The 22,069-nt window shown below is 52.9% G+C and overlaps 2 protein-coding genes across 6 annotated transcripts; both read left to right on the top strand.

Annotated features, from left to right (window-relative positions):
• Positions 1 to 12: 12 nt before the first annotated feature.
• PRKAG1 (protein kinase AMP-activated non-catalytic subunit gamma 1) lies at positions 13 to 11,855 on the top strand. Of its 5 annotated transcripts, XM_012522505.4 has the most exons (13): positions 49 to 111; positions 3,731 to 3,779; positions 7,262 to 7,439; positions 8,883 to 8,992; positions 9,178 to 9,259; positions 9,356 to 9,414; positions 9,553 to 9,598; positions 9,705 to 9,759; positions 10,031 to 10,157; positions 10,264 to 10,429; positions 10,579 to 10,616; positions 10,857 to 11,003; positions 11,159 to 11,855. In XM_012522505.4, exons 4-13 carry the CDS (start codon positions 8,921 to 8,923, stop codon positions 11,264 to 11,266), a joined length of 900 nt encoding a protein of 299 aa, XP_012377959.1. In that variant the 5' UTR covers positions 49 to 111; positions 3,731 to 3,779; positions 7,262 to 7,439; positions 8,883 to 8,920; the 3' UTR covers positions 11,267 to 11,855. The 5 variants fall into 5 exon arrangements, with proteins under 5 accessions (XP_004447006.1, XP_012377959.1, XP_004447004.3 ...); XM_004446949.4 differs by lacking the exon at positions 7,262 to 7,439 and having other exon boundaries at positions 13 to 111; XM_004446947.5 differs by lacking the exons at positions 49 to 111; positions 7,262 to 7,439 and adding an exon at positions 225 to 296.
• Positions 11,856 to 14,689: 2,834 nt separating this feature from the next.
• DDN (dendrin) lies at positions 14,690 to 18,739 on the top strand. Its single transcript, XM_004446941.3, has 2 exons — positions 14,690 to 14,898; positions 15,321 to 18,739. The coding sequence occupies exons 1-2, from the start codon at positions 14,690 to 14,692 to the stop codon at positions 17,236 to 17,238; spliced, it is 2,127 nt and encodes a 708-aa protein (XP_004446998.1). The 3' UTR covers positions 17,239 to 18,739.
• Positions 18,740 to 22,069: the final 3,330 nt, after the last annotated feature.

Here is a 22,069-nt window from a genome sequence, read left to right as displayed (position 1 = left end):
CTTGGTGTGCGACGCCGTGACGCGCCGGAAGTGGCGTCGCGGTACCGGACGCGAGGCGGGGCCGATCCCCGCGCCAGCTTCCTAAAGCGAACGAGCCGCGCGATGGAGACGGTGAGCGCTCGGGCGGGCGGCGGGGGGCGCTGTGGAGCCTGCGACCCCCTCTGGGGGCCTAGGAGGGCCGGGCAGGAGCCGGCGCTGGCGCCGCGCAGGCGGAAAGGCGCCGCTCCGTCGCCGGGCACATGTCCTTCACTGGGCCGTGCCCGCGCCTTCCGTCAGTCGCGTTCGCCGCCGGAGCGGTCAGTGACTCCGACCTCCCTCCTGGAGCCCAGGCACGCCCTGGCGACCTCAGACCTCCTTTTCTCGCAGCACCTCAAGCCGCTTAGAGGCTTGCCTAGCGATATCGGCTTCCCCGGGTGGGGCAGGGGAATTCGGAGGGGCCTCCCGTTTGCAGGTAGCACCTGGCTCCCAGTTGTTTGTGATCCCTGCAGTCCGGACAGAAGGAACACCTGAAAGGCTCTTATATTTATCGTGGTTTTCACCGAGGTCACGTTCCCTTAGTAAGACCAAGAAGTGGGGTTTCCCTGAATGTTAGACGCCGGTGTTTCCCTGGACAAGTTTAGGTCATGCCCTACTCTGCGCTTCTAGCGGACGAGTTGGTAGAGCTCATACTTGGTGGGCAGGCATTGACCAATTGTGGCAGGTCCCTGTCACACTCTCTCAGAGATGCTGCAGATTGCCTGGTACATGTTGGAACTCCCATCACTCGCAGGAGCCTTTCTCTCTCATTCTGGAACCCTTCCCATCTAGTTCCCTCCTCACAGTTTTTAGCTACCTATTCCCTGTCAGGCAGTCACCTCTTCCCATTTTAGCTTTATAATCTGCTTCTGTAGTTGTGAAAGGGCTTCTGTTTTGCCTTCCCTTGGGGCAGTTGTAAACCAAGAGTAATTCCTTTGCTGAACCCTTTCCCTGCCTGTGGGGAAGTTGTCCCTCAGGCTGTAAATGAGAACACTGAAACTGAAGTGGTAAAGTGATTTGCAGGTGGTCACCCAGGCAAGGGAGTCAGTTCCTGTAGACTTGAGAGGATCTTGAGTAGGACTAAAGGGTCTCATTCTATTAATTGCAAATTTTTAAACTTACAGATGGATTATAATGTATAAAGAATTTCTAATACAAATTTGTCTAATTTAGCCCTCACACTTTATGTACTGGATTAATTTCTGGAAATGTAAATTGTTTAAAAATGAAAAAAAAGATTACCCCTTTTTTGAAAATGCTCAGACTACCTGGGGTGGGGGATAGGGGTAAGGACAAGCTGGTGTCAGCTATGTATGATAGATACATATAGATAGATAAATGTTGTAATCCAGATGTATACAAAGGGCTGTGGAAGCATAGGGAACCAGTGGCTTGATATTGCTGGAGCTTTGGATTTTGGTCATAGTGAGAGAGGAAACTGAAAAAGTAGGCTGAGGTCAGGCAGAAGGTTTCACATACCATGCTAAGTTTGAACTTTGTTTTGTGATAAGGTGACCCACAGGAAAGTTTATGAGCAAAGCAGTGAGTATGCTTTAGGAATTTTCTTAATGGCTTTTGGTAAATGGATTGAGCTATTTCAGGAAGTAGTAAATTCCATGTTGTTGGAGATGAAAGTCCCTTTCAAACCTGAGAGAACTTTGTGACAGTATAAAAGATGAAGTGAAGAGGAGCTAGATTTGGGACAGGTTAGACCAGTTTAGAGAACGTTGCAGAAGTGAGAGGTAAAAGCCTAAGATTAGGCTGTGAAAGTAAAAGTAGAGAGATGGATTCCAGGAGTTTCTAACATCAGCATGGCTGATAAATGTTAAGGAGAATGGAGGAATCAAGGCTTCAATTCCAGGCACCTGGGAATTCAGCAAAGCAATAATCAAAGAGAGGAGCCAAAGCAAAAATAGGATTGGAGGAACAGATAGTATTCTCTTTTGTACTGATGCATTTGAAGAGTCTTTGTGACGTCTGTAGATGTCAAGCAAAAAACTGGAAATGTGAATCACAAGTTCAGAAGAAATTGTAAGTTTGTCAGATCTAGCCTTTAGCTCTGTAATAGTATTTTGTACTTGTGTAGTACAGTGGTACTTTTCACAGATCCCCTATGTTATTAAAAGTACAGAGGAGTGGATATAATTACCCCCACTCCTGGGTGGAGAAACAGAAAGATAAAATGATGTATTCAATTGTGTCTGACTCTATTATGTGTCTATATTTCTATTTAGCTGTATATCTTTTCTTTCTGTGTAACTTAATCTTAGGTCTCTCTGTGTGTTAGGGGGGATACAAAGACAGATAAGGCAGTTCCAGACTTCCAGGAATTTATAATCTGTTGGATAGATAATGAGCAAAATGTATGTATGACTGTAGCATAGTATACAGTATGTAAGTATCCTATGATAGGTACAGTAATTTCTACAGAAGTAGCTGTTTCTATACCTTTGTATAGATTTCTGTGAAACCATATTATATCATGTGAATGTCTTTACTGCTAAACAGCTCTCCTTCCTACTTACAAGTGATGACGCTGTTGTTCCAATAGCCTTGCCAAAATGCCAAGCCAAGCTGATAGTCTTATGTGGCCCAGAGAGGGGGAAGCAAAGTATCTCCTCCTTCCATTGCCCATTAGGGGAGGGAAATTTAAGGCTTGCTTGCAAACTTGACTCTGCCAGCCCACCTCCCAGGTTCAAACTAAGGCTTCACGTTACTACATGAAGTTTTAACTTCGTGTTACTATAGAAACTGTGGAGATGAAGTATGGCTTTAAGTTAGTTTGGGGATATTACATAGAGCAAATTGAGCCAAAACTATTGATTCTAATGTATGAAAATGATCATGATCTCTCCTGGATTCCTGGATAACAGTGGAATTTCCAAATGTTCCCACTTGAGGGAGCACAGAGATAGTTCTGAAGGTTTCTTTGTATTTATAAAGTGTTCCCCAATTCCAGACTGTCTTGGGAAAGGAAACTTGGAAAGCCAGCATCTATCCCTTAGCTATAGCAGCTTTTGTCTCACACGGGTGCTGAGAGGACTCAGGACATTTATGTACTTCACTAACAGCTGCTGAGCTCCTCCCCAGATATAGTCCTGTATCAGTGGTAAGGGTTATGTATGTGATTCTAGTGCCCACAACTGTGCCTAGTCAGTATTTGAGGGGAAGCAGTGTCTCTCTGGCTTCCATGTTTTAATACAGTAGATCTGGGAGACTCTTGTGGGCCAGCCCTAAGGTCACATTTTTCTACCTCAGCTTTTAAGACCTAATGTTTCATTAGAAAGATAGTAGAGTATATAAGAAGTAAGAACATAAGCTTTGAAATCAGATCATTCTGTGTTCGAATCCCTACTTCACTCGTTGCCAGCCATGTAACCTTGGGCAGGTTGCTTAATGTCTCCTGAACCTCAGTTGCTTAAACTGTGAAAATAAAGCTAATAGTAGTATTTACCTCAGGATGGTTATTAAGATTAAATGAGGGGAGTGAATGTAGCTCAAAGGATTGAGCTCCTGCTTCCCATGTATGAGGTCCTGGGTTCAATCCCCAGTACCTCCTTAAAAAAAAAAAAGATTAAATGAGATAATAAGTGTAAAGAGTCTTAATAGATGCATTAGAAGAAGTCATTAGTTCACCACCCTTTCCCCAATAGTTTCAGGCTGAAATGGATGGAATGTAGGTTAGGCTGAATCTGTGTTTCTCTTGTCTTTCCAGGTCACTTCTTCAGACAGCTCCCCAGCTCTGGACAATGAACATCCTCAAGGTAAGTTCCCTGAAGAAAGAAGACTAGGTATGAAAGCAATAGCCAGACTCTAACTTATCTTCAGGGTAACAGCTGGGAAAATCAAAGCTGGGCCAGATAGTGTATCAAACCATACAAATCAGGAACAATAGTTTAGGTAAGGTCACCCAAGAATAAATCTTGGGCAGGGTGGAGATGATTAAGATATCTTCATTTATTAAAACTACTTGAGGGGAAGCGGACTTGCCCCAGTGGTTAGGGCATCCGCCAACCACATGGGAGGTCTGCAGTTCAAGCCCCGGGCCTCCTTGACCCATGTGGAGCTGGCCCATGTGCAGTGCTGATGCGCGAAAGGAGTGCCATGCCATGCAGGGGTGTCCCTGCGTAGGGGAGCCCCATGTGCAAGGAGTGCTCCCTGAAAGGAGAGCCATCCAGCACCAAAGAAAGTGCAGCCTGCCTAAGAATGGTGCCACTTACATGGAGAAATGACACAACAAGATGACGCAACAAAAAGAAACAGATTCCCATGCCGCTGACAACAGAAGCAGACAAAGAAGAACATGCAACAAATAGACACAGAGAACAGACAGCTGGGGCAGGGAGGGGAAGGGGAGAGAAATAAATAAAATAAATAAGTCTTTACAAAAACAAAAATAAACTACTTGAGGGGGAGCCGATATAGCTCAGTGGTTGAACGCCGGCTTCCCACATACAAGGTCCTGGGTTCAATCTCCAGCCATAGTACCTCAAAAAAGAAGCACACACAAAAAAACACTTAAAACAAGCTTCTAAGATATAGGGAAAACTTCCATAGGCAACTCTGGGCTGGCTAGCCATGTTTTAAAGGTCCCTGCTGGAAGCTGAAGTGGCTCATGTGATTGAGTGCCCTCCTCCCATATGGGAGGTCCCAGGTTCTGTTACTGGTGCCTCCTGAAAAAACAAAGATAGACAACAAGCAAAACAAACAAAAAAGCCAACCCAGGGAAGCCAGTGTGGCTCAGTGGTTGAGTGCCAGCTTCCCACATATGAGGTCTCAGGGTCAATCCCCAGGCCCAGGACCTCAAAAATTAAAAAAAGGTCCCTGTTATCTTCTGAGTTTTCCGAGTAGTCCAGAAATATTGCCACCAAGATTTTATCACCCAGTGAGTGCAGTAAAGTCACTGCGTGCACACAACAAATTTTGGAAAGGCGTTGAAAGTCCTTAGGACCAATCTGGAAATAGAGCCACTGAACCCCAGGGCACAGGAGAATGCTAATACCTGGTTGAATGGAAAGTTCCAACTGGAGACCATTTAGAGAGAAGCAGAACTTACAGGCATCTCTGGTAAAGGATTTTGCCCAGGAACACTCCTAGGTCTTCCTAGGACATGTTTATGGCACTAGGGGTATACACTTTCCCAGAAAACTAAAATATGGGCTGAGTATAAACTTCAAGAGGTAGTATAGTGTAGGGGACACTAGGGCATATTATTAAGACCCTATGAGTTTTCCATAAGGATTTAACAATATTCTATTTTCATTTTGTTGGTATCCAAAAAAGTTGATACAGTCATATTCAGAATTACCTTCACTACTAATATTGCCATATGACATCAGTACCTATATTTATGTTCTGCGTACATTTGCTTTAGCACCAAGGTAAAGTCAAATTGTCTGCGTGGACCAAGCAGTGAAGTAGGTTGCATTTGCCTCTGACAACCACATGTCCCACCTAAAAGGAGGCAGCAGCTGTCCAAGTCTAGTCAATTGTTACTATTCAGGAATTCAGATCTTGTTTTGCCAGATCTTCTGATTTTCAAAAGCAGGGAATTTGGATTTTTGTGTAAATCTCATTTTTTAAAATTTGACAACTGATTTAAATTATTTTTGAAATATGGGGAAAGCCAAATCAAATATGTTTATGGGCCTCTCACTAAAAATGAAAGTATTTAACTATCAATGTAGTGCATCTTAAACAGAGTCAAAAGATGTGTTCTTGTGATTCTGTGAATTCTTAATTTGAAGAATGGTGGTTGACTTCCAGTAAAGATGGTGAACTGAATACACATGTCTACTTGGCTCCTTCACAAGAAGCCACCAAGACCACCATAAAGGAATTCTTTTAAAAGGCGCAAACCTACCAGGATAGGGAGAACAAGAGAGGAGAAAAAACAAACAAATTTTTAGAACTGTAAAGTAGATGGAAGAGTAATAAATGACTTAGCAGACCTGAGAAAACTGAGTTATAAACGGCAGTGGGGAAAGCCAAGAAGCATTAAAGGTCTAGGAAGTAGTCAGATCCCAAGATTTCCTTCCCCACTTGGTATGCCTGGACACATCCCCCTCCCAACTTTGGCAGAGACTTAGGCACACTTGAGGGCTGAGTTGCTGTACTAAAAACGGGCATAAGTGAATTATCCATACTGGATGCTGAGACCCCAGCCTTCTTCCCATCTTCAGTTTCCAGAACATGGGCAGAAAAAATTTCACACTCCAAGCAGAAAATTGAATATTTATTCTCTCCAGAATATGATCAGCTCAAGGGGAAAGTCCTAAAAATAAAAATACTGAAAATTCCCCATCTTAATTATCTCACAATCAACAAGCCTCACTCTCATGCTTAGAGCTTATATCGAATCAGCTTTAAAGCCTCCATTCTTAAAATATGACTTTAATCCTCCTTTAAACCAAGAATTACCAGACACCTGAAGAGAACCTCTAGCATGAAAAAAAAGTGATCCAACCTGCCACCCACCAAAAGAAACAAACAGAGAAAAGCAAATGGGGAAAGAATCAATGCAGAGAGAGGAAACCTTTAAAAGATAACATTAATATATACTCAGATAAAAAGAACCTGTTTCTACCATGAAACAAGTACAGGACACACTACAAAAAAAGGAATTTCCAGAAAACAAAAAGGAGCTCTTAGAAATTAAAAATGTAACAACAAAAATTTAAAACTGAGTAGGAGGTTTGTAAAGTGAAGTTGAGGAAATCTGCTAGAACATAGAGTTAGAAATCAGAGAGGTGGAAAACAGGAGACAAATAGATGAAAACAAAACAACCCTTAAGGGATCAGTCTAGAGATCTAATACCTGAATAAGAGGAGTTATAGAAAGAAAAAAAATTAAAGCATACAGAGAAGGAAATAATTCAAGAACATTTCTTAGAACTGAAGTACTTGATTTTTCGTTTTTTGGACGTACCATTTGAATATTCAGCACACTGGATGAAGCTCACCTACCCAAAGCACAATCATCATGAGATTTCAGAACCATGGGAACAAAGAGAAGACCCTATGAATTTCCAGAGAGATAAAACAAGTCAATACTAAGAATCAGAACTGCCTTGGAGTCTCAATACCAGAAGCTAGAAAACAATAGAACAATGCCTTCTACATTCTGCAGGAGAATAAATTCCAGGTTAGAATTCAGCCAAATTCTAAATCGAGGATGAGGGTAGTGTAAAGCTGTCTGCAGGCTGCAAGGTCTCAAAAAATTTACTTCCCATGCACCCTTTCTCAGGAAGCTACTGGAGGATGTGTTCCACCAAAACAAGGGGAAAAATCAAGAAAGATGAAAACATGGAATACAGGAAATAGGAGTGCCAACACAGGAGACACGTGAAAGGAGTCCCTTGGATGGTGTGAAGAAAGCTCCCAGGATGACTGCAGTGCACACCAGACAAACCAGATTTGAGCAGGTCAGAAGGCTCCGCGAGAGACTTCTTCGGGTAGTTTAAATTGATAGAATATCTAATACTTCTGAACTTCTTGAGAGGAGATTTAGACAATTGGTGAAGAGTTTGGGGATTGGATTAGTTGAAAGTACTATACATAGGAAATTAAGCAAACCAAAGGACTCCAGGGGAAACAAAGTTGTGAAAGAAAGAAAGAAAGAAAAAAACTAGCTCGGAATAATGTTTAGACGGTCAAAATGATTTACATACTGATGTAACCAACATTATGATTTGATTTCAGAAAGAATGAGGGGTTGGGGGTGCATGTTTGTGATGGTAGGAAAGAGAACTAATAATTATCATCTTTGGATAGGAAGATAATAGATAATGCCCAACAATGAAAAATCAAAAAGCAACACGAGCATAGTATTTGTGGACGTAAGTACCAAAATAATCAGCTAGAAGAAGTGAGTGTGTTCATCTCCAGAGAAGGTAGTGTAGGGAGGTAAGTGCCAAGGACTGTTTTCCTTAACAAAATTTGTAGAGCTATTTGACTCTTTGAGCTGTGGGCCTGTATAACTTTGGTAAAAACTAAAAAGCAAACAAAAACTAGCATCACATTTAAGAGCATGAGCTTTGGAGTCAGGCAGATCAGTGTTTGACTGTTCTGTCACTTACTAATGGTATGACCCTGAGCAGTTTGTTTACCTGCTCTAAATCTGTTTTCTCGACTGAAAAATAAGGATAGTATTTACCTTACAGATTTGTTGGAAGGATTAAATGATATAATATTTTTAAGCACACATGGCATAGCATGTCGTACATTTAGGTTATTAATTTGGGGGCATTCCTTCTTCAGTTTAGAGCAAGCAGTTAGAATCAGAGGAATGGAGAGGTGTAATAAGCAGCAGTCAGGAATTCCCATTTGAGTAGGTGGAATGAATTTGGAGTCAAAGGATGACCCAAGAATGGCCCCTCAGGGTGTTTGAGGTCAGGACGATTGAGTGTGGGGTCCAGCTTAGTGCTGATTATAAAGGGCCCGGCTTGGATCATGACTTCCCCATCTGCAGGTCTCAGAAGAATGTCAAGAAGCTTTCTTAGTTTTTCATCTTCATTGAGAAAAGAAAACAAGTGAAAATATGCTAAATATATGAAAGGAAAAACTCGGGCTAAAGGTGAGAAAACACTAGAACAGGCTAATGAGAGATTATAGTTTCTCTTCTAGCCAGCCATCTTTCGTCTAAGGAGCCAGTAGATACAGTCCTACCTGGAGACTGAAGTTGGGCGAAATGGTTTCTAAGGAGTTTATCCAGGTTTATGAGAACAGTAGGAACAAAACAGAATAGGAATCTCTAAGAAAATCATGCTCTTAATATTGGAGAAACAACAGCAGTGTTTTATTTTCTTCCTCTTTTGGATTGAGAGTTGTTTCATGGAAGGAGTCACTAACTATCCCACCCTATGCAGAGACCCCAGAATCCAACAATAGCGTGTATACTTCCTTCATGAAGTCTCATCGCTGCTATGACCTGATTCCCACAAGCTCCAAACTGGTTGTATTTGATACTTCCCTGCAGGTGGGTGAAATCCTCTTTTCCCTTCCCCCTTCCTTGGAGCCTCTGGTTCAATATCTTCATCCTCTCTCATCCTTGACCTTCTGTGGGGTTAGTCTCATGTTTTCCCCAACATATCCAGCCCCTTTCCTTTTAAAGTCCTGTCTCTTGTACATTTCCCTTTGTGATTATTACTTTCTTGGCAACAGGTGAAGAAAGCTTTCTTTGCTTTGGTGACTAATGGTGTACGAGCTGCCCCTTTGTGGGATAGTAAGAAGCAAAGTTTTGTGGGTAAGCAAAAATTTCTGGGACACAGTAGTATTGGCATCTTGTGCGGGACAGGGAGAAGCCTTGGGCAGCGCTGAGGGCTTTTGTCTTGGCCTCTAGGCATGCTCACCATCACTGATTTCATCAATATCCTGCACCGCTACTATAAATCAGCGTTGGTAAGGAACCCTAGCCCAGTGACCAAAACCACTTGCCCTGCCCAGAGTCCCTCATTCTCATTTCCTTTCCTTTATGCAAGCCACAAGGGGGTTGAAGCAGGGAGATCAGGTCTCAAATTCTTTTGCTTCTGCTTTCAGGTACAGATCTATGAGCTAGAAGAGCACAAGATAGAAACTTGGAGAGGTACGTAGAGGATTGGTGGTTGTAAATGATAAAGGCGTAGGGGGTTTCGTGGGAAACAGTTTTCTGCCGTGGTATTTTGTATGTGAACCATCCCTTTTCCCCTCAGAGGTGTACCTACAGGACTCCTTTAAACCACTTGTCTGCATTTCTCCTAATGCCAGGTGAGTGCCAGCTACCCATTTGTCTAGAAGGGAAAGGACCTTGCCAGCGGCATAGCTAAAGCCTTATACCCCCAAAGATCCAGGGAAAGAAAGGAGCAGGAGAGAGAAAGACAGTCCTCCCCAACACATAGACCCCGTACACACTCGAGGCCTGGTCTGAACCCTGCCCCTCTGCAGTGGGCAGTGTTCCTCTTTATAAACACACCCTGTGGGATAACCACCCTCAGCCCCAGCACCATGGAACCGATCATGACCCACCACCTTCCCACAGCTTGTTTGACGCTGTATCTTCATTAATTCGAAACAAGATCCACCGGCTGCCAGTTATTGACCCGGAATCAGGCAACACCTTGTACATCCTCACCCACAAGCGCATCCTCAAGTTCCTCAAATTGTTTGTAAGTGCGCCTCTGCCCAGTTCTCACTTCTGGATATACTGAGTTGGAGGGGTATCTAAGGGCGGTTTGGGGGCCTTGAAAACCAAACTGGTGGTTCTTTCCTCAGATCACTGAGTTTCCCAAGCCAGAGTTCATGGCTCAGTCCCTGGAAGAGCTGCGGATTGGCACCTACGCCAACATCGCTCTGGTCCGCACCACCACCCCCGTCTACGTGGCTCTCGGCATCTTCGTGCAGCACCGAGTCTCTGCTCTGCCAGTGGTGGACGAGAAAGGTGAGGGTTTGGGCAGGAGAGGGAGGGCTCTGGGGAAGTCAGGGTGACTCTGGGAAAATTGCTTCTGCCTTAGCCAGGAGGGTGGTCCTGTGGGCACGCGGAGCCTTGGACGCCCGATACCCCTCGCTGAACTGCCTCTGTCCCCCTAGGGCGTGTGGTGGACATCTACTCCAAGTTTGATGTTATCGTGAGTGATTGTGGAGCGGGTAGGGAAGAGGGGAGGGAGGAGGTGTTGAATGTGGAGAGGGAGAAGAGGGGCGTCTCTCCCGGGACCTAAGGGGCTTAAAAGCTTCCAAGTTTTCAAATCTTATTTGAAAAAGAATTGAAGGAGCTGGGTGTGGCTTGGGGCCGAGCAAAGTTGGGTGGGCTCAGGGCTTGGGGGCTGGCTCCCTTGCTTCCCTGCAAGCTCCTTCCTCTGACTCCCCAGAATCTGGCAGCAGAAAAGACCTACAACAACTTAGATGTGTCTGTAACCAAAGCCCTGCAACATAGATCACACTACTTTGAGGGTGTCCTCAAGTGCTACCTGCATGAGACACTGGAAACCATCATCAACAGGCTGGTGGAAGCAGAGGTAGGGAGGCCAGAGAACCCAAAGGAGCTGGGGGGAACAAGCCGCGAGGGGCCTAAGCCTTGTGAGTGGGGTGTGGCAAGCAGGGTAGAGGGTGAGGAGCCCACCCTAACTGAGGCAGGCACTAAATACCCTCTCTTCTTTGTGCCCTACGCCAGGTTCACCGACTTGTGGTGGTGGATGAGAACAATGTGGTCAAGGGAATTGTATCACTGTCTGACGTCCTGCAGGCTCTGGTACTCAGAGGTGGAGAGAAGCAACCCTGAGCTGGGAGAAGGGATCAGGCAGCATCAGGGCATGTGCCCTGCTGGGATCACAGATGACACCTTGAGAGAATTGTGACTCTTCACTGCTCAGGAGCTTCTACCTGGGAGCTTGGGGAGGAGTAGGGGGAAGAAGGAGAATGGAGTTTTAGCTGCCCTCACGCTCACACATACACTTGAGATGAACTTCCAACCTAGCCTTTCCCAGCCCTGTCCTCTTAGACGTCACCCCCTTTCTGGGTAAACGATGGGCTCCGTGGCCATCAGGAAAATTCTGATCTCTAAGAGATCCCCAGATCTCACCAGCCTTTGCCCCTTTCCTTGCCCCCCTCCTCCACCTTAAGATAATAGCACAAAACTCTTCCAAAGCTGTTTTTATCCATCTGTTTCGTGCTGAGTGGGAGCGGCTCAGTCCCTTTAGTGGCCTTTCCTCCCTTAACAGCAGCGGGGAGGGTCAGGAGGAGGACCTGTGGGTCCGGTGCTGTGTTCACGGGAAGGCAGCTGGGGATCAGGCGGAGGGGGAGGGCGGAGGGGTTAGCTGCGGTTATTGCTTGTCCCAGCGAAGCTAATTAAAATGACCGGAACCTCTTCATGTTATTGCGTGGTTGATTTTTGCAGTTGATAGGCCCTATTGCCCCAGCCTTCCTACTTCATACGGCTTCTTTACCTCATCAAAAGTAACAATAGCACACATACCTTGACATATAAGACTGACTGTGTGCCAGGTACCATTCTCAGCATTTTGCATTAGTTCATTTAGTTCTCAGAACAATAGTAGGTGCTATTACTATTCCAGTTTTACAGATCAGTAAAAATGGAGGCTCAGAGAGGTTAGGTAAGTTGCCCAAGGTCACACAGCTAGTTAAAAGTAGAGCTAGGATTTGAAGCCAGTCTGCTTCCAGCTTTATTGCTCTTCACTGCTACATGAGATTGACTGCCTCTCAAATTCTCCTTTCATAACTGTTCCCTGCCCTATTCCCTGTGGCTTCTCTTATTCTCTCACTTTCTCCTCTGCCTGGATTATAACTGGGACCAAGGAAAGGCCCAGAAAGTGGACAGACTTTAGGCAGCGAGACCTGCCACCATCATTTAACTTCCCAGTCAGGAAAGACTGAGCTGTGTTTGGACTAGGCGGCACTAGCTTTGAACCTACAAATCTCGCCTTCTTTTCAATGCGAGGAAGAGCTGGAGACTAGGCGGTGGGGGAGCAGCAGAGCTATGGTTGCCTCATGGGACCCTTTTCCTGTGCTGGAAACCATGTGGACCAAAAGGGCTGTTCTCGGTAGGGTGTGAGCCAAATTGTGGGTACCGTCTCTTGTAGAGTAATTCCCTGCCCCTATCCTCACTGTGCCTAAGCCCTTGATGAAACCCCACCCCTACATCCTGGTTCCCCCAAACCAGCTTCCTAATGGAGCAGGGAAAAGCATCAAAGCACTCAGAGCTCAGTTTTCAGTGCCGCATCTCGACTCTGAAAAAGTCTGCTTCTGCATTCGCCCCTTCACGGGTCTCACGGCAGTTCCCCAACTTGAGGGAGTGGGGCTTCCAAGTAATTAGAATTGGGTATGTTTATGTGTGTGTGGGTGGGTGCATGGTGGAAAGGACAGATGTCTCCTCATGTCACATTCCATCATGAAAGGAGGGTTTAGCTCGGGAGGAGGCAAGGAGTTTAAAAAGCCGCCGGACTCTGGTGGGTCCTGGGTTGGAAGGAAGCACCTTCAAGCAAAGATCGTCAGTGCAGCTGGTAGGTACACGGATTCAAGTGGGGGCGTGGGTAGATGGGACTGGCTGCCTTAAGTTCCCTCTGAAGGCCAGTGGTCGGGAGAAGAAGCCTAGGTTTTGTTGCTTGTTCCCAGTAAATCGGTCTCTGCCCCACACAACCCTTCTGCCCCCATCCCCTTAAAAGAAAGGGTCTTACCCAAAGGGCTGCAGTTACTTTCGTGATAAAACAAATTGGGATTTCTTGCTTCTCCCATTCCCCCCTGAAACCCAACCAACCAGTCTCAGGGTCTGAGGATGGAGCAGGGAGAAAGACAAGGGACAACATTAGGGAGCCTCATAACCACCTATTCTTACCTCTTCCTCTCAGGAGGGGCAAATTATCCTTTCTTCCTCAGGAGCCATTGCCATAAACACTCTCCCCCCAGCTTCCTCTCCACTGGAGCTGCTGCCATGGTTGCCAGGCATGGTTGCTAAGTCTCTGCATGGAAGGGTTGGCGTGGGCTGTGCTGCCACTAACATTACCATGGTGAATCGAGGGACACCTGGTATAGGCTTGGGGGGAGGGATCATGCGGATGGAAGTGACAACCCCCCAGGACAGAAGGAGCCTACGAGGCGGGCATCTTGAGCCACCTTCAGGCGGGGGCCGGGGGAGCTAGGCATTGTGCTGGTGTGAGGGGGAGCTCTGTGCTGGAAGTAAGCGGCTGTTACCGCTTCAGTTGCTAGGGGATTGGTTTTGCCAAGGGAGCACACCATTCCCCCTCCATCCCCCCAAAAGTGTGCGAGTGCATACGCGTTCTATCCTGTCCTCCACGAGGCTGGGCAGAGCTGTGCGGGCACAGAACAGTGTGACCCCAATATCCCGGCTTCTGGATTGGGGGGAGGGTTCCATGGGTGCTCAAGGACAAATATCTAGAATGGCAGTAGGGCGGCAGCCTTGGTGGCCGAGACCGACTCCTGTGTCCTATTGTCAGCTGCCCTGAGCTGCAGCACTGAGAAGGTGAGGAGTTAAGGGTGTGGGGGGTGCCCTTTCTGAGGATGGGGGGAGGCGGCTCTGCCCCAGAGTCGCACAAAAGCTGCTCGCAAGCCACCGCCTCCTTCCAGCGCAGGCGAGCTGGTTACTCATCTCATCTCTGCACCCGAATGCCACTGCCGCTAAAAATAGCCCCCCAGTCGTGGGCCTACCCCTCCTGCACCCCAACCCTTCAGAACCAGCAGAGCGGCAGGCAGAGACCCTGAGCTCCATTCCCACCGCCGCCACCGTCAGGGAAACTGAAGTCGGAAGCAGCAAGACCGAAAACCCTGCTGGGGTGGCCGGGCACCCCGACAAGCAGGAGAGTGAAGGGTTAAAATTAACGACAAGGAGGTTGTTGAAAAAGGGGGGGGGGCCACTGTCAGCTTGCAAAGAAGCAGAAGTCCCCCGCCCACTCGTGCGGGTCCCAGCAGGCTTTGGGGACAAGAGCGTTGGGAAGGGGCGTCCAATCCCGGGCCCCAGGGGGCGGCCGTGCACACGGGGGAGGTAGCCGCGCACAGCCGTCCGCGCCCTGTCACATGCGCGCGCGCACACACACAGGCACACACGTGTGCCCGGGTATATATAGTCCCGAGTCCCCGGGCCCGCCGCTCCGCAGTGGGCGCCAGCTCCTCGGGCTGGGAGGGGCTCTCGGGGCGGGTGGGAGGGTGGGGGGCCGGGGTGGGGTGGGGCAGGATGCCGGATGGTCCGCTGTTCGCCGAGGGGCCGGACAGGCCCCGGGAGCCCCACGAGGAGGAGCCTGGCAGCTGCCTCTGGGTGCAGAAGTCCAAGCTGCTGGTGATCGAGGTGAAGACTATTTCCTGTCATTATAGTCACCGCGCCCTTTCTCGACAGCCCATGGACTCCCAGGCCACCCACTGGGCCCGCGGGCTCCAGAGCCGCACGTGAGTGAAGGAGGGGTCAGGGGCGAGCGTGGCGGGGCGGGGAGTGGGGTTCCGACCTCCCCGGCTCGCCCCAGCCAGCGCTGCTGGTCCCTCTTCTCTCTCCTTGCCTCCCCGCCCCCCAGCCCCCATCCCGAGGGTTGGGGCCCACACGTCCCCGTGTCGTTTTTTTGGGGGGGGGGGCAGGAGTGGGCGTGAGGAAGGACAGTGGAGATGGGGCAGAGGCTCTGGAAGTGCGCCCGGGTAGAGGGTGAGGAGTCCGGCTTCGACTGCGGCCCTGCCCTGTACGCACGTGCGCACGGGCACACACTCCCGGGCGCCCCTCCGCGCGGCGGCCCCACGTGGTCTCCAGTCCTCCCAGCTCCCCGGATCTCGGCTCCCTTCCCCCACAAACTGCTCACCTGGGTTCCTGCTCATTGTCCCAGGTGTGGGCAGCGCGCGGGATCCCCTGAGCCGCCGCCCCGCCGGCCCTGGGCTGCCCGGGTGCTGCAGGAGGCGACCAACTGGCGGGCGGGGCCCCCGGCCGAGGCCCGAGCCCGGGAGCAGGAGAAAAGGAAGGCGGCGTCGCAGGAGCGGGAGGCCAAGGAGACCGAGCGAAAGAGGCGCAAGGCGGGCGGGGCGCGGCGGAGCCCTCCGGGTCGGCCCCGCCCGGAGCCCCGGAACGCCCCTCGGGTGGCCCCGTCGGCAGGGCTCCCGGCCCCCTTGCGGCCGGAGCGCCTCGGGCCCGGGGGGCGCCCGTGCCGTCCAGCTGCGCAGCCACAGAGCGACCCAGGGGGCGCGGGCGCGGGGCCCTGGGGAGGCCGGCGGCTCGGGCCCCCCAGCTACGAGGCTCACCTGCTGCTGAGGGGCGCCGCCGGCACCGCCTCGCGACGCCGCTGGGACCGGCCGCCGCCCTACGTGGCTCCACCGTCTTACGATGGCCCCCACAGGACCCTGGGGACAAAGCGAGGCCCTGGGCCCTCCCCGGCGCCCGCCTCTTCGTCCCCAGCTCCGGCCCCGGCCAGGACAGAGGGAGGGCGCACAAAAAAGAGGCTGGATCCTCGAATCTACCGGGACGTCCTCGGGGCTTGGGGGCTGCGACAGGGGCGGGGCCTCTTGGGGGGCTCTCCCGGCTGTGGGGCGGCCAGGGCAAGGCCGGAGGCCCGCCAGGGGGCCGCGGGGAAGAGCCCGGGGCTGGCCGATGCTGGCCTGCACAGTGGGAGCGGCCGCCGGTCCCCACCCCCGGCTCCACGGAGCCCGGGCACCGAGGCAGCTCCCGTGGGACCTGCAACTGCGACCCCCAGCCCCCCGCGTCCAGCCCCCAGGTCCAGGCCGCCCCGCAAGGGCTCCAGGGAGGGGAAAGAAGGTGGAGAAGAGAGCTGGCTCCCCAAATGCTGGCTTTCCTCCCCCAAAAGGCAGCCGCCCCAGCACAGCCAGAGTCTCCCCAGGCCCTGGGCGCCAGGAGGCACGGGTTGGAGAGACTTCCTGGGTCCCAGAGAGCGCGCAGGACCCGAGACCCTGGCGGGTTGGAAGGCGCCCCGACGCCCCAACACCCTGCCCCGTAGTTCCCGCCGCCCCACCCGTGGAGAAGGCGTCTTTGTCATTGACGCCACGTGCGTGGTGATACGGTCCCAGTACGTTCCGAACCCCCGGCCCCAGCAGGGGCAGCTTTTGCCCGCTGGGGGGCCGCGCGTTGCCGGGGGTGCTCCCGGCCGTCGGAGGCCCAGCAAGGAGGAGGGCGAGGGGGCCGCGGCGTTTCCCTCCCCTTGCCGAAAGCTGCTGCTGAGCAGTCGCCCTGCGCACCGGCCCGGCGGGGGCGAAGCCGAGGGCAAGGAGCTGGCGGACTCCTCTCTGGAGGAGCGCGCCTCCCGCATCTTGGGGCTCCCAGTCAGCGAAGTGAACCTGCGGGACGCCCCCACGCAGGCCGGGAGCCCAGCGCACCCAGGCTTAGGCCCAGAGGCTGCGGGCGGCGCGCGGGGCTGGGGGAAAGCGGCGGCTGGGGCGCCGCGCGCCGCGCGGGGCTGGGTGCGGACGCCGGGGCCCTACGCCGGGGCGCTGCGGGAGGCCGTGTCCCGCATCCGCCGCCACACCGCCCCCGACTCGGACTCCGACGAAGCCGCGGAGCTCAGCGTTCACAGCGGCTCCTCTGACGCAAGCGACACCGAGGCCTCGGGCGCCTCCTGGCGGAGCGAGCGGACCCCGTGCGGGTCTGGGGGCTACACCCCAGCCCGGGCAAGCGGGAAGACAGCGGAGCTGAGCGATGGTATCCGGGAGATTCTGGACGTCATCGGCCGAACCGAGGAGACCCTCTTTGGGGCGGGGGACCCTAAGGGGACCCCAAAGGGCAAGAGGGAGCGGCAGTAACAGGCCCCTTCTTGTAGATGCGCCCCCCAACCCATCCTTGGGCCCACCGATCCTCTTCCTCCCGCCACAGACTTCCTTTAGCTTCTCTTTTCCCCTGCCCATCCCCGTTCCCATCCCCGAAACAGAAGGCGCACATGAAATGACAGGGACCGTCTGCGTACTTAGGATTTTGTTTTTCTGGAGAGGGGAGGGTGAGCAGGAGGCTTCATGGCCTGCCGCACCCGGGGCGCAGGGGCGGGGAGGTCGTGGGCCTTCAGCGAGAGCGGATGCACTAGGTGTGGGGCTGAGCAAGAAGCCCAGCGGGCACCAGGCATGAGGGCAGGGACGGCGGCAGTCCCGGGAGGGCCAGGGCAGGAGCGAGGAGGAGGTGGATAGACTTGGTACAGCAGCTGTACCAAAGGAGCTCCTGGCAGAAGAGGAAGTGTGCGGGCGCGGCCGGGAAAGCAGGGAGAGGGCTCAGGGCCGTGCTGCAAGTCTCGGGTTCCAATCCCAACCCTACGGCGGACTTGGCGGGTCCCTGGGGAAGGCCAGGCACTGGCCCGCTCCAGGTTCCCAGGCTTCCAGGCCTCCTGGTTTGTCCCATGCGGGAGCGTCAAGACCCATCCTTCCATTTCTGACACTTTGGGATCTCTGCGGAGCGCTCTAGCTCATACTCCCCTCCCCAAACCAAGCAAGAGTTGGGAATGAGGACGCCTGGGCAGCCTCCCTGCCACCTGCACGTCTCCTCAGCTCAGGAGCGGAGCAGGTGGGCACGGGGCTCCTACCCAAGTCTCCCAGGTTCAGGGGAGGGCTCCCTGAGGCAGGGCAGGGCAGGGGAGGGCAGCAGGGCGGATCAGCTTGGGACCCCTCTAGGCCTTCCCCCTCCGCCCCCAACATTCCTTAGTGAGGCTCTGACGACTTACCATGGTTTCCCAAGTGGTCTTGCTCACCTGAAAGAACCCTGAGCATGTCTTGCTTCCTTGCCTCTCGCTGACCCCGGTGAGGCAAGGAAGAGGGAGAACCCTGTGGGCGCGGGGTGTAATGCTCGCCGTAGCCACTACGGGGCGCGCGCAGGTCGCGGATTTCCCCGGCGGCCCGTCTCCCGAGTCTGGGCGCTGACAGCTAATCGCCGACTGATTGCTCAGCCCGCGCGCGGGTGCGGAGCCTGGCCGCCTCCACCCGCGCGGGACCGGGAGCAGGCCTCCGGCCTCCCAGGCCTCTGGAGCGCGTCGAGCGCCTCCCTCGGTACTCATCACGCCAACCGGCTTGGGACTCGGGCACTGACTCCCTTCGCTCACCGATCCCGGGCGCCTCCTCCGTCTTCTGCCCTTTATCAGCCACGTGAACTTGGCCAAAATCACTTCACCTCCCTGAGCCTCAGTCTCCTCATCTGTCAAATGGGGGTTTTATAAACACCTACCTCGCAGGGTTGTTGTGAGGATTTAATGAGGTAATGTATGTAAAGCGCCTAGCACGGTGCCTGGCACACAGTAGGCGCTCAATAAATCTAAGCTTCCCTTTGCTCCGGGCTTGACATCGTCTTCCTCTCGCTGGCCTTCCCCCACGATGGCTCTCCCGCAGCGTTCCTCCTCTCCTTCCCGCTCGACCGTGGGGCGTGCAAGGGGGGGGGAAAGAATTCCTTCCTTTGATGGAACCCCCAGCCCCATCCCTGGCCCACCTCTGTCTCCCCCAGCCCGAACTCTCTGTTCCTCGTCCCCCCCCCGCCCCCCCCCCCCCACTCTCTCCAGCTCTTCTCGCTGCCCCGGCGCACTCCCCCCGCCCCCCATTCCGGGCAAGGGCTGAGTCAGCCTGGGTAAATTTAGCCGCCGGCCCTGGCGGGCGCGGGGGCTTAGCCCAGACTCAGTCGCCAGGTCCGGCCCGGCCCCCGGGGCCCCGCCTCTGCCCCTACCCCCGCCGATCCCGCCAGCCCCGGCTCAACGTTCAGGTCCCCAGCCCCGCTCCGAAACCACCTACGGTTTTAGTCTCCAATTATCTCGACCTGACTCCCCAGCAGCACCGGGAGAGGCTCCTGGCAAGCGGACAAAGGGTGGCAGGGCCACCTGGGGGACCTCTGCACCCGACCGAAGCCGGGGTGCGCTGGCCTGGGTCCGGAGGGTGGGCTGGCGAGGGTGGGGGGCTGGAGGAAAGGGACAGACTGGGGTTCCACTCTTGGCTTCTGCCCCAGAGGGGAGCACTCTGATCAGAGCCACCCAAGAGAAGCCCGGCTAGAACCTGCTGGAACTCAGCCTCGGGGATTTCTGGTTAGTTCTAGCTGGAGGAGGTAAGGGAAGTGGGGATCGCCCTGGGCAGAGACCCAAAGGTGCCTGAGGCCCAGCTCCCTGCCACCTACAAACCCAATTTTCTCTCCTGAGCATTTCCTGGGCATCTACCGGGCACCAGGCACTGGGCTGGTCTCCTGGGTCAAGGTGAGTCAGCCCTGCCTGATAATGGCCTGGAGGCGTTTATAGCCTAAGGAAGGGGTGAAAATGAAAACACACAAGTAATGAAAGTACCCAGCAGTGTTAGGTGCTATCAGGGGGCCAGACAAGGTAGATTGTAGGTATTTTATGAGATCAGGGAAGGGCTCCGTGGAGGAGGTGGCGTCTGAGATAGAATTTGGGGAAAGGGCATTCCAGGAGGAGGAAACAGAAAAAAAAAAAAAAAAAGGCCTGCGTATGGGGAAACAGGGTATGTTTAGGGAATTACCAAATGGCTGGTTGGACTGGACGTCAGGAGAATTGTGGAAGATAAGGCGGGAGTGAAAACCGAGGCCGTATCGGGAAGACGCGGAGTTCATGCTTTGGACCTTTGGACTTGGGAAGGGGGTGGACTTGAGATCCGAAGGAAGATTCAGGGAGGCCGGAGCAGTGGGGAGAGCCCCGGCCTGGATTTCGCTATCACCAGGGGCTCCAGTACTCTGCGGCTGGTGGAAGAGGGGGGCTTCCTGGGATTCAGGGGCTGGCCCTGAGGCCGTGGGCTCCCCCACACCGCCTAAGCCCCTTTGAGAATGAACACCCACGAGGCCGGTTTCTAAGAGCTCACCCACACCGCTGCCATCAACAGAAAACCGGGGCAGTGCTGTGTTTAGAGCACGGACTCCAAGCTCTTGCAGCCTGGATTGAAATCGTGGCTCTATTTCGTACTAGACGTGTGACCTTGGGCAAGTTACTCAACTTCTCTGTGCCTCCATGTGCTCAGTTATCAAATGGGGTTATTGCTAGTGCTTTTCTCATGCGCTGGTTGGGAGGATTAAATGGGTCGATACGCAAAGCACGCAAAGCCCTCGGCACAGTGCCTGGCGCAGAGTGAACGATACATGAGCAGCGTAGGCTGTGATTATCATCCTCTCGAGGGCGCTTTCCCTAGCGGGGAGGTGTGGAGAAGAGAGCAGGGGTGGGGAGGAGGAGGAACAAGTAGCAGAGGCCAGGTCAAGCGGGGAGGGGAGCTCTGAGGTGGGACAAACAGCCCCCTTGAATGGGCGAGCGGCGTCTTGGGAGCACTTGGGCGGCTCGGGTGCCGGGAGAAGTGCCCCTGTCTCCAGGATCTTCTCCACATTTGCTGACGGCTGGCCTCAGTGCCAGCTGCCAACGTTCTGGGCAGACAGGGAGTGTGAGCAGAAGGAGGAGAGGAGCGACTGCAGGTCTAGGGGCCAGGCCTGGACAGCCATATCTCAGACGGGCCCTGTGGGTGGGAGGCTGGAGGCTGCCTGCTGCGAAAATGATTTCTAAATCCGGCTGTGTCTACAGGCGGCCCGCCTAAAGACAGAGGCCACAACACAGCCACCCCCTACCTTGGGACAACTTTGGAGGGCAGGAGTAGGGGCGGCAGACCCAGCAGGGCACGGTCAGTTTGGGGCAGCAGTCATCAGGTTACCCCAAGACTCCGCTGTGCTCCCGATGAGGCAGCTTCTTCCCAGAGGAGCCCCTTTCTGCCCCACATGGGCCCGGTTCCGACGCGGGAGAGGAGCTCGGCGCTGTCTCCTCCTTTCAGAGAGAGGTGGGGCTTTCCCTTGGTCAGCCACAAATGGGTGAAGGGAATCAGGAACCAGACTATGGACCCTGAGACCTCAGAAAAATTCAGGGTAGGGGGTGCCAGTGTATGAATGTAGGTGAGGAGGAGAGGACCAGGAGGGATGACTGACTGTGAGGGTGCAGGGAGAGTGGAAAGCGTGTCTGCAGGGAGAAGAGTCAGCAGGCATCCTCTTATTCATTTGTTCCCATAACCCTTAAACAAGTTCGCCAGGCCCTGGGCACACAAAAGAGACTCAGGTGTGTTTCCTCCCTCCAGGGAGCGCACACTCGATGGTGTGGCGTAGGGGAGGGGTGGTTGACCAGAACACCAACAGAATCATCACAGCGCAGGCAGAGCAGCGCCATACTTGTTAATGGAAGCGTGCCTGCGGGGCTGCGGTGGCGCAGGAAAGAAGGACGGGCTCCCGGACGGTGCCTTCTGGGCAGTGGGAACATCCCCGGGCCTCAGGAAGGTAAGTGGCGAGGGTGCATATGTCAGTGGAGGAAGGCTCAGCCTCGACGCTGCCCCCTCTCCTGCTGATCCTGGCACGGGGTGAAGTCCCTCCGCTGGAGTCCCTGGTACCACATAGACTTTTGTTTTTTCAGGGCCTCATACATTGGAGGCAAGTGTTCACACTCTGATATGCATTGGCCCCCCCTACACAGCCTTTTGTGAGTCCTTTTAGATAAGAGACTTCAGCCATCCAGCCATCTTTTCATTCATCCAACCATTCATTTATCTACTCAGCCAGCCATCCAGCCATCCATCTGTCCATCTATCTATTCAACCGTTCACCCACACGCCCATATCCATCCAACCATCCATCTATCCATTCATTCAA

The sequence above is a fragment of the Dasypus novemcinctus genome, chromosome 12, assembly GCF_030445035.2.
Source record: "Dasypus novemcinctus isolate mDasNov1 chromosome 12, mDasNov1.1.hap2, whole genome shotgun sequence".
NCBI lineage: Eukaryota > Metazoa > Chordata > Mammalia > Cingulata > Dasypodidae > Dasypus > Dasypus novemcinctus.
Note: the sequence above shows the minus strand (reverse complement) of the source record. Positions and strands in the feature narration are given on the sequence as shown.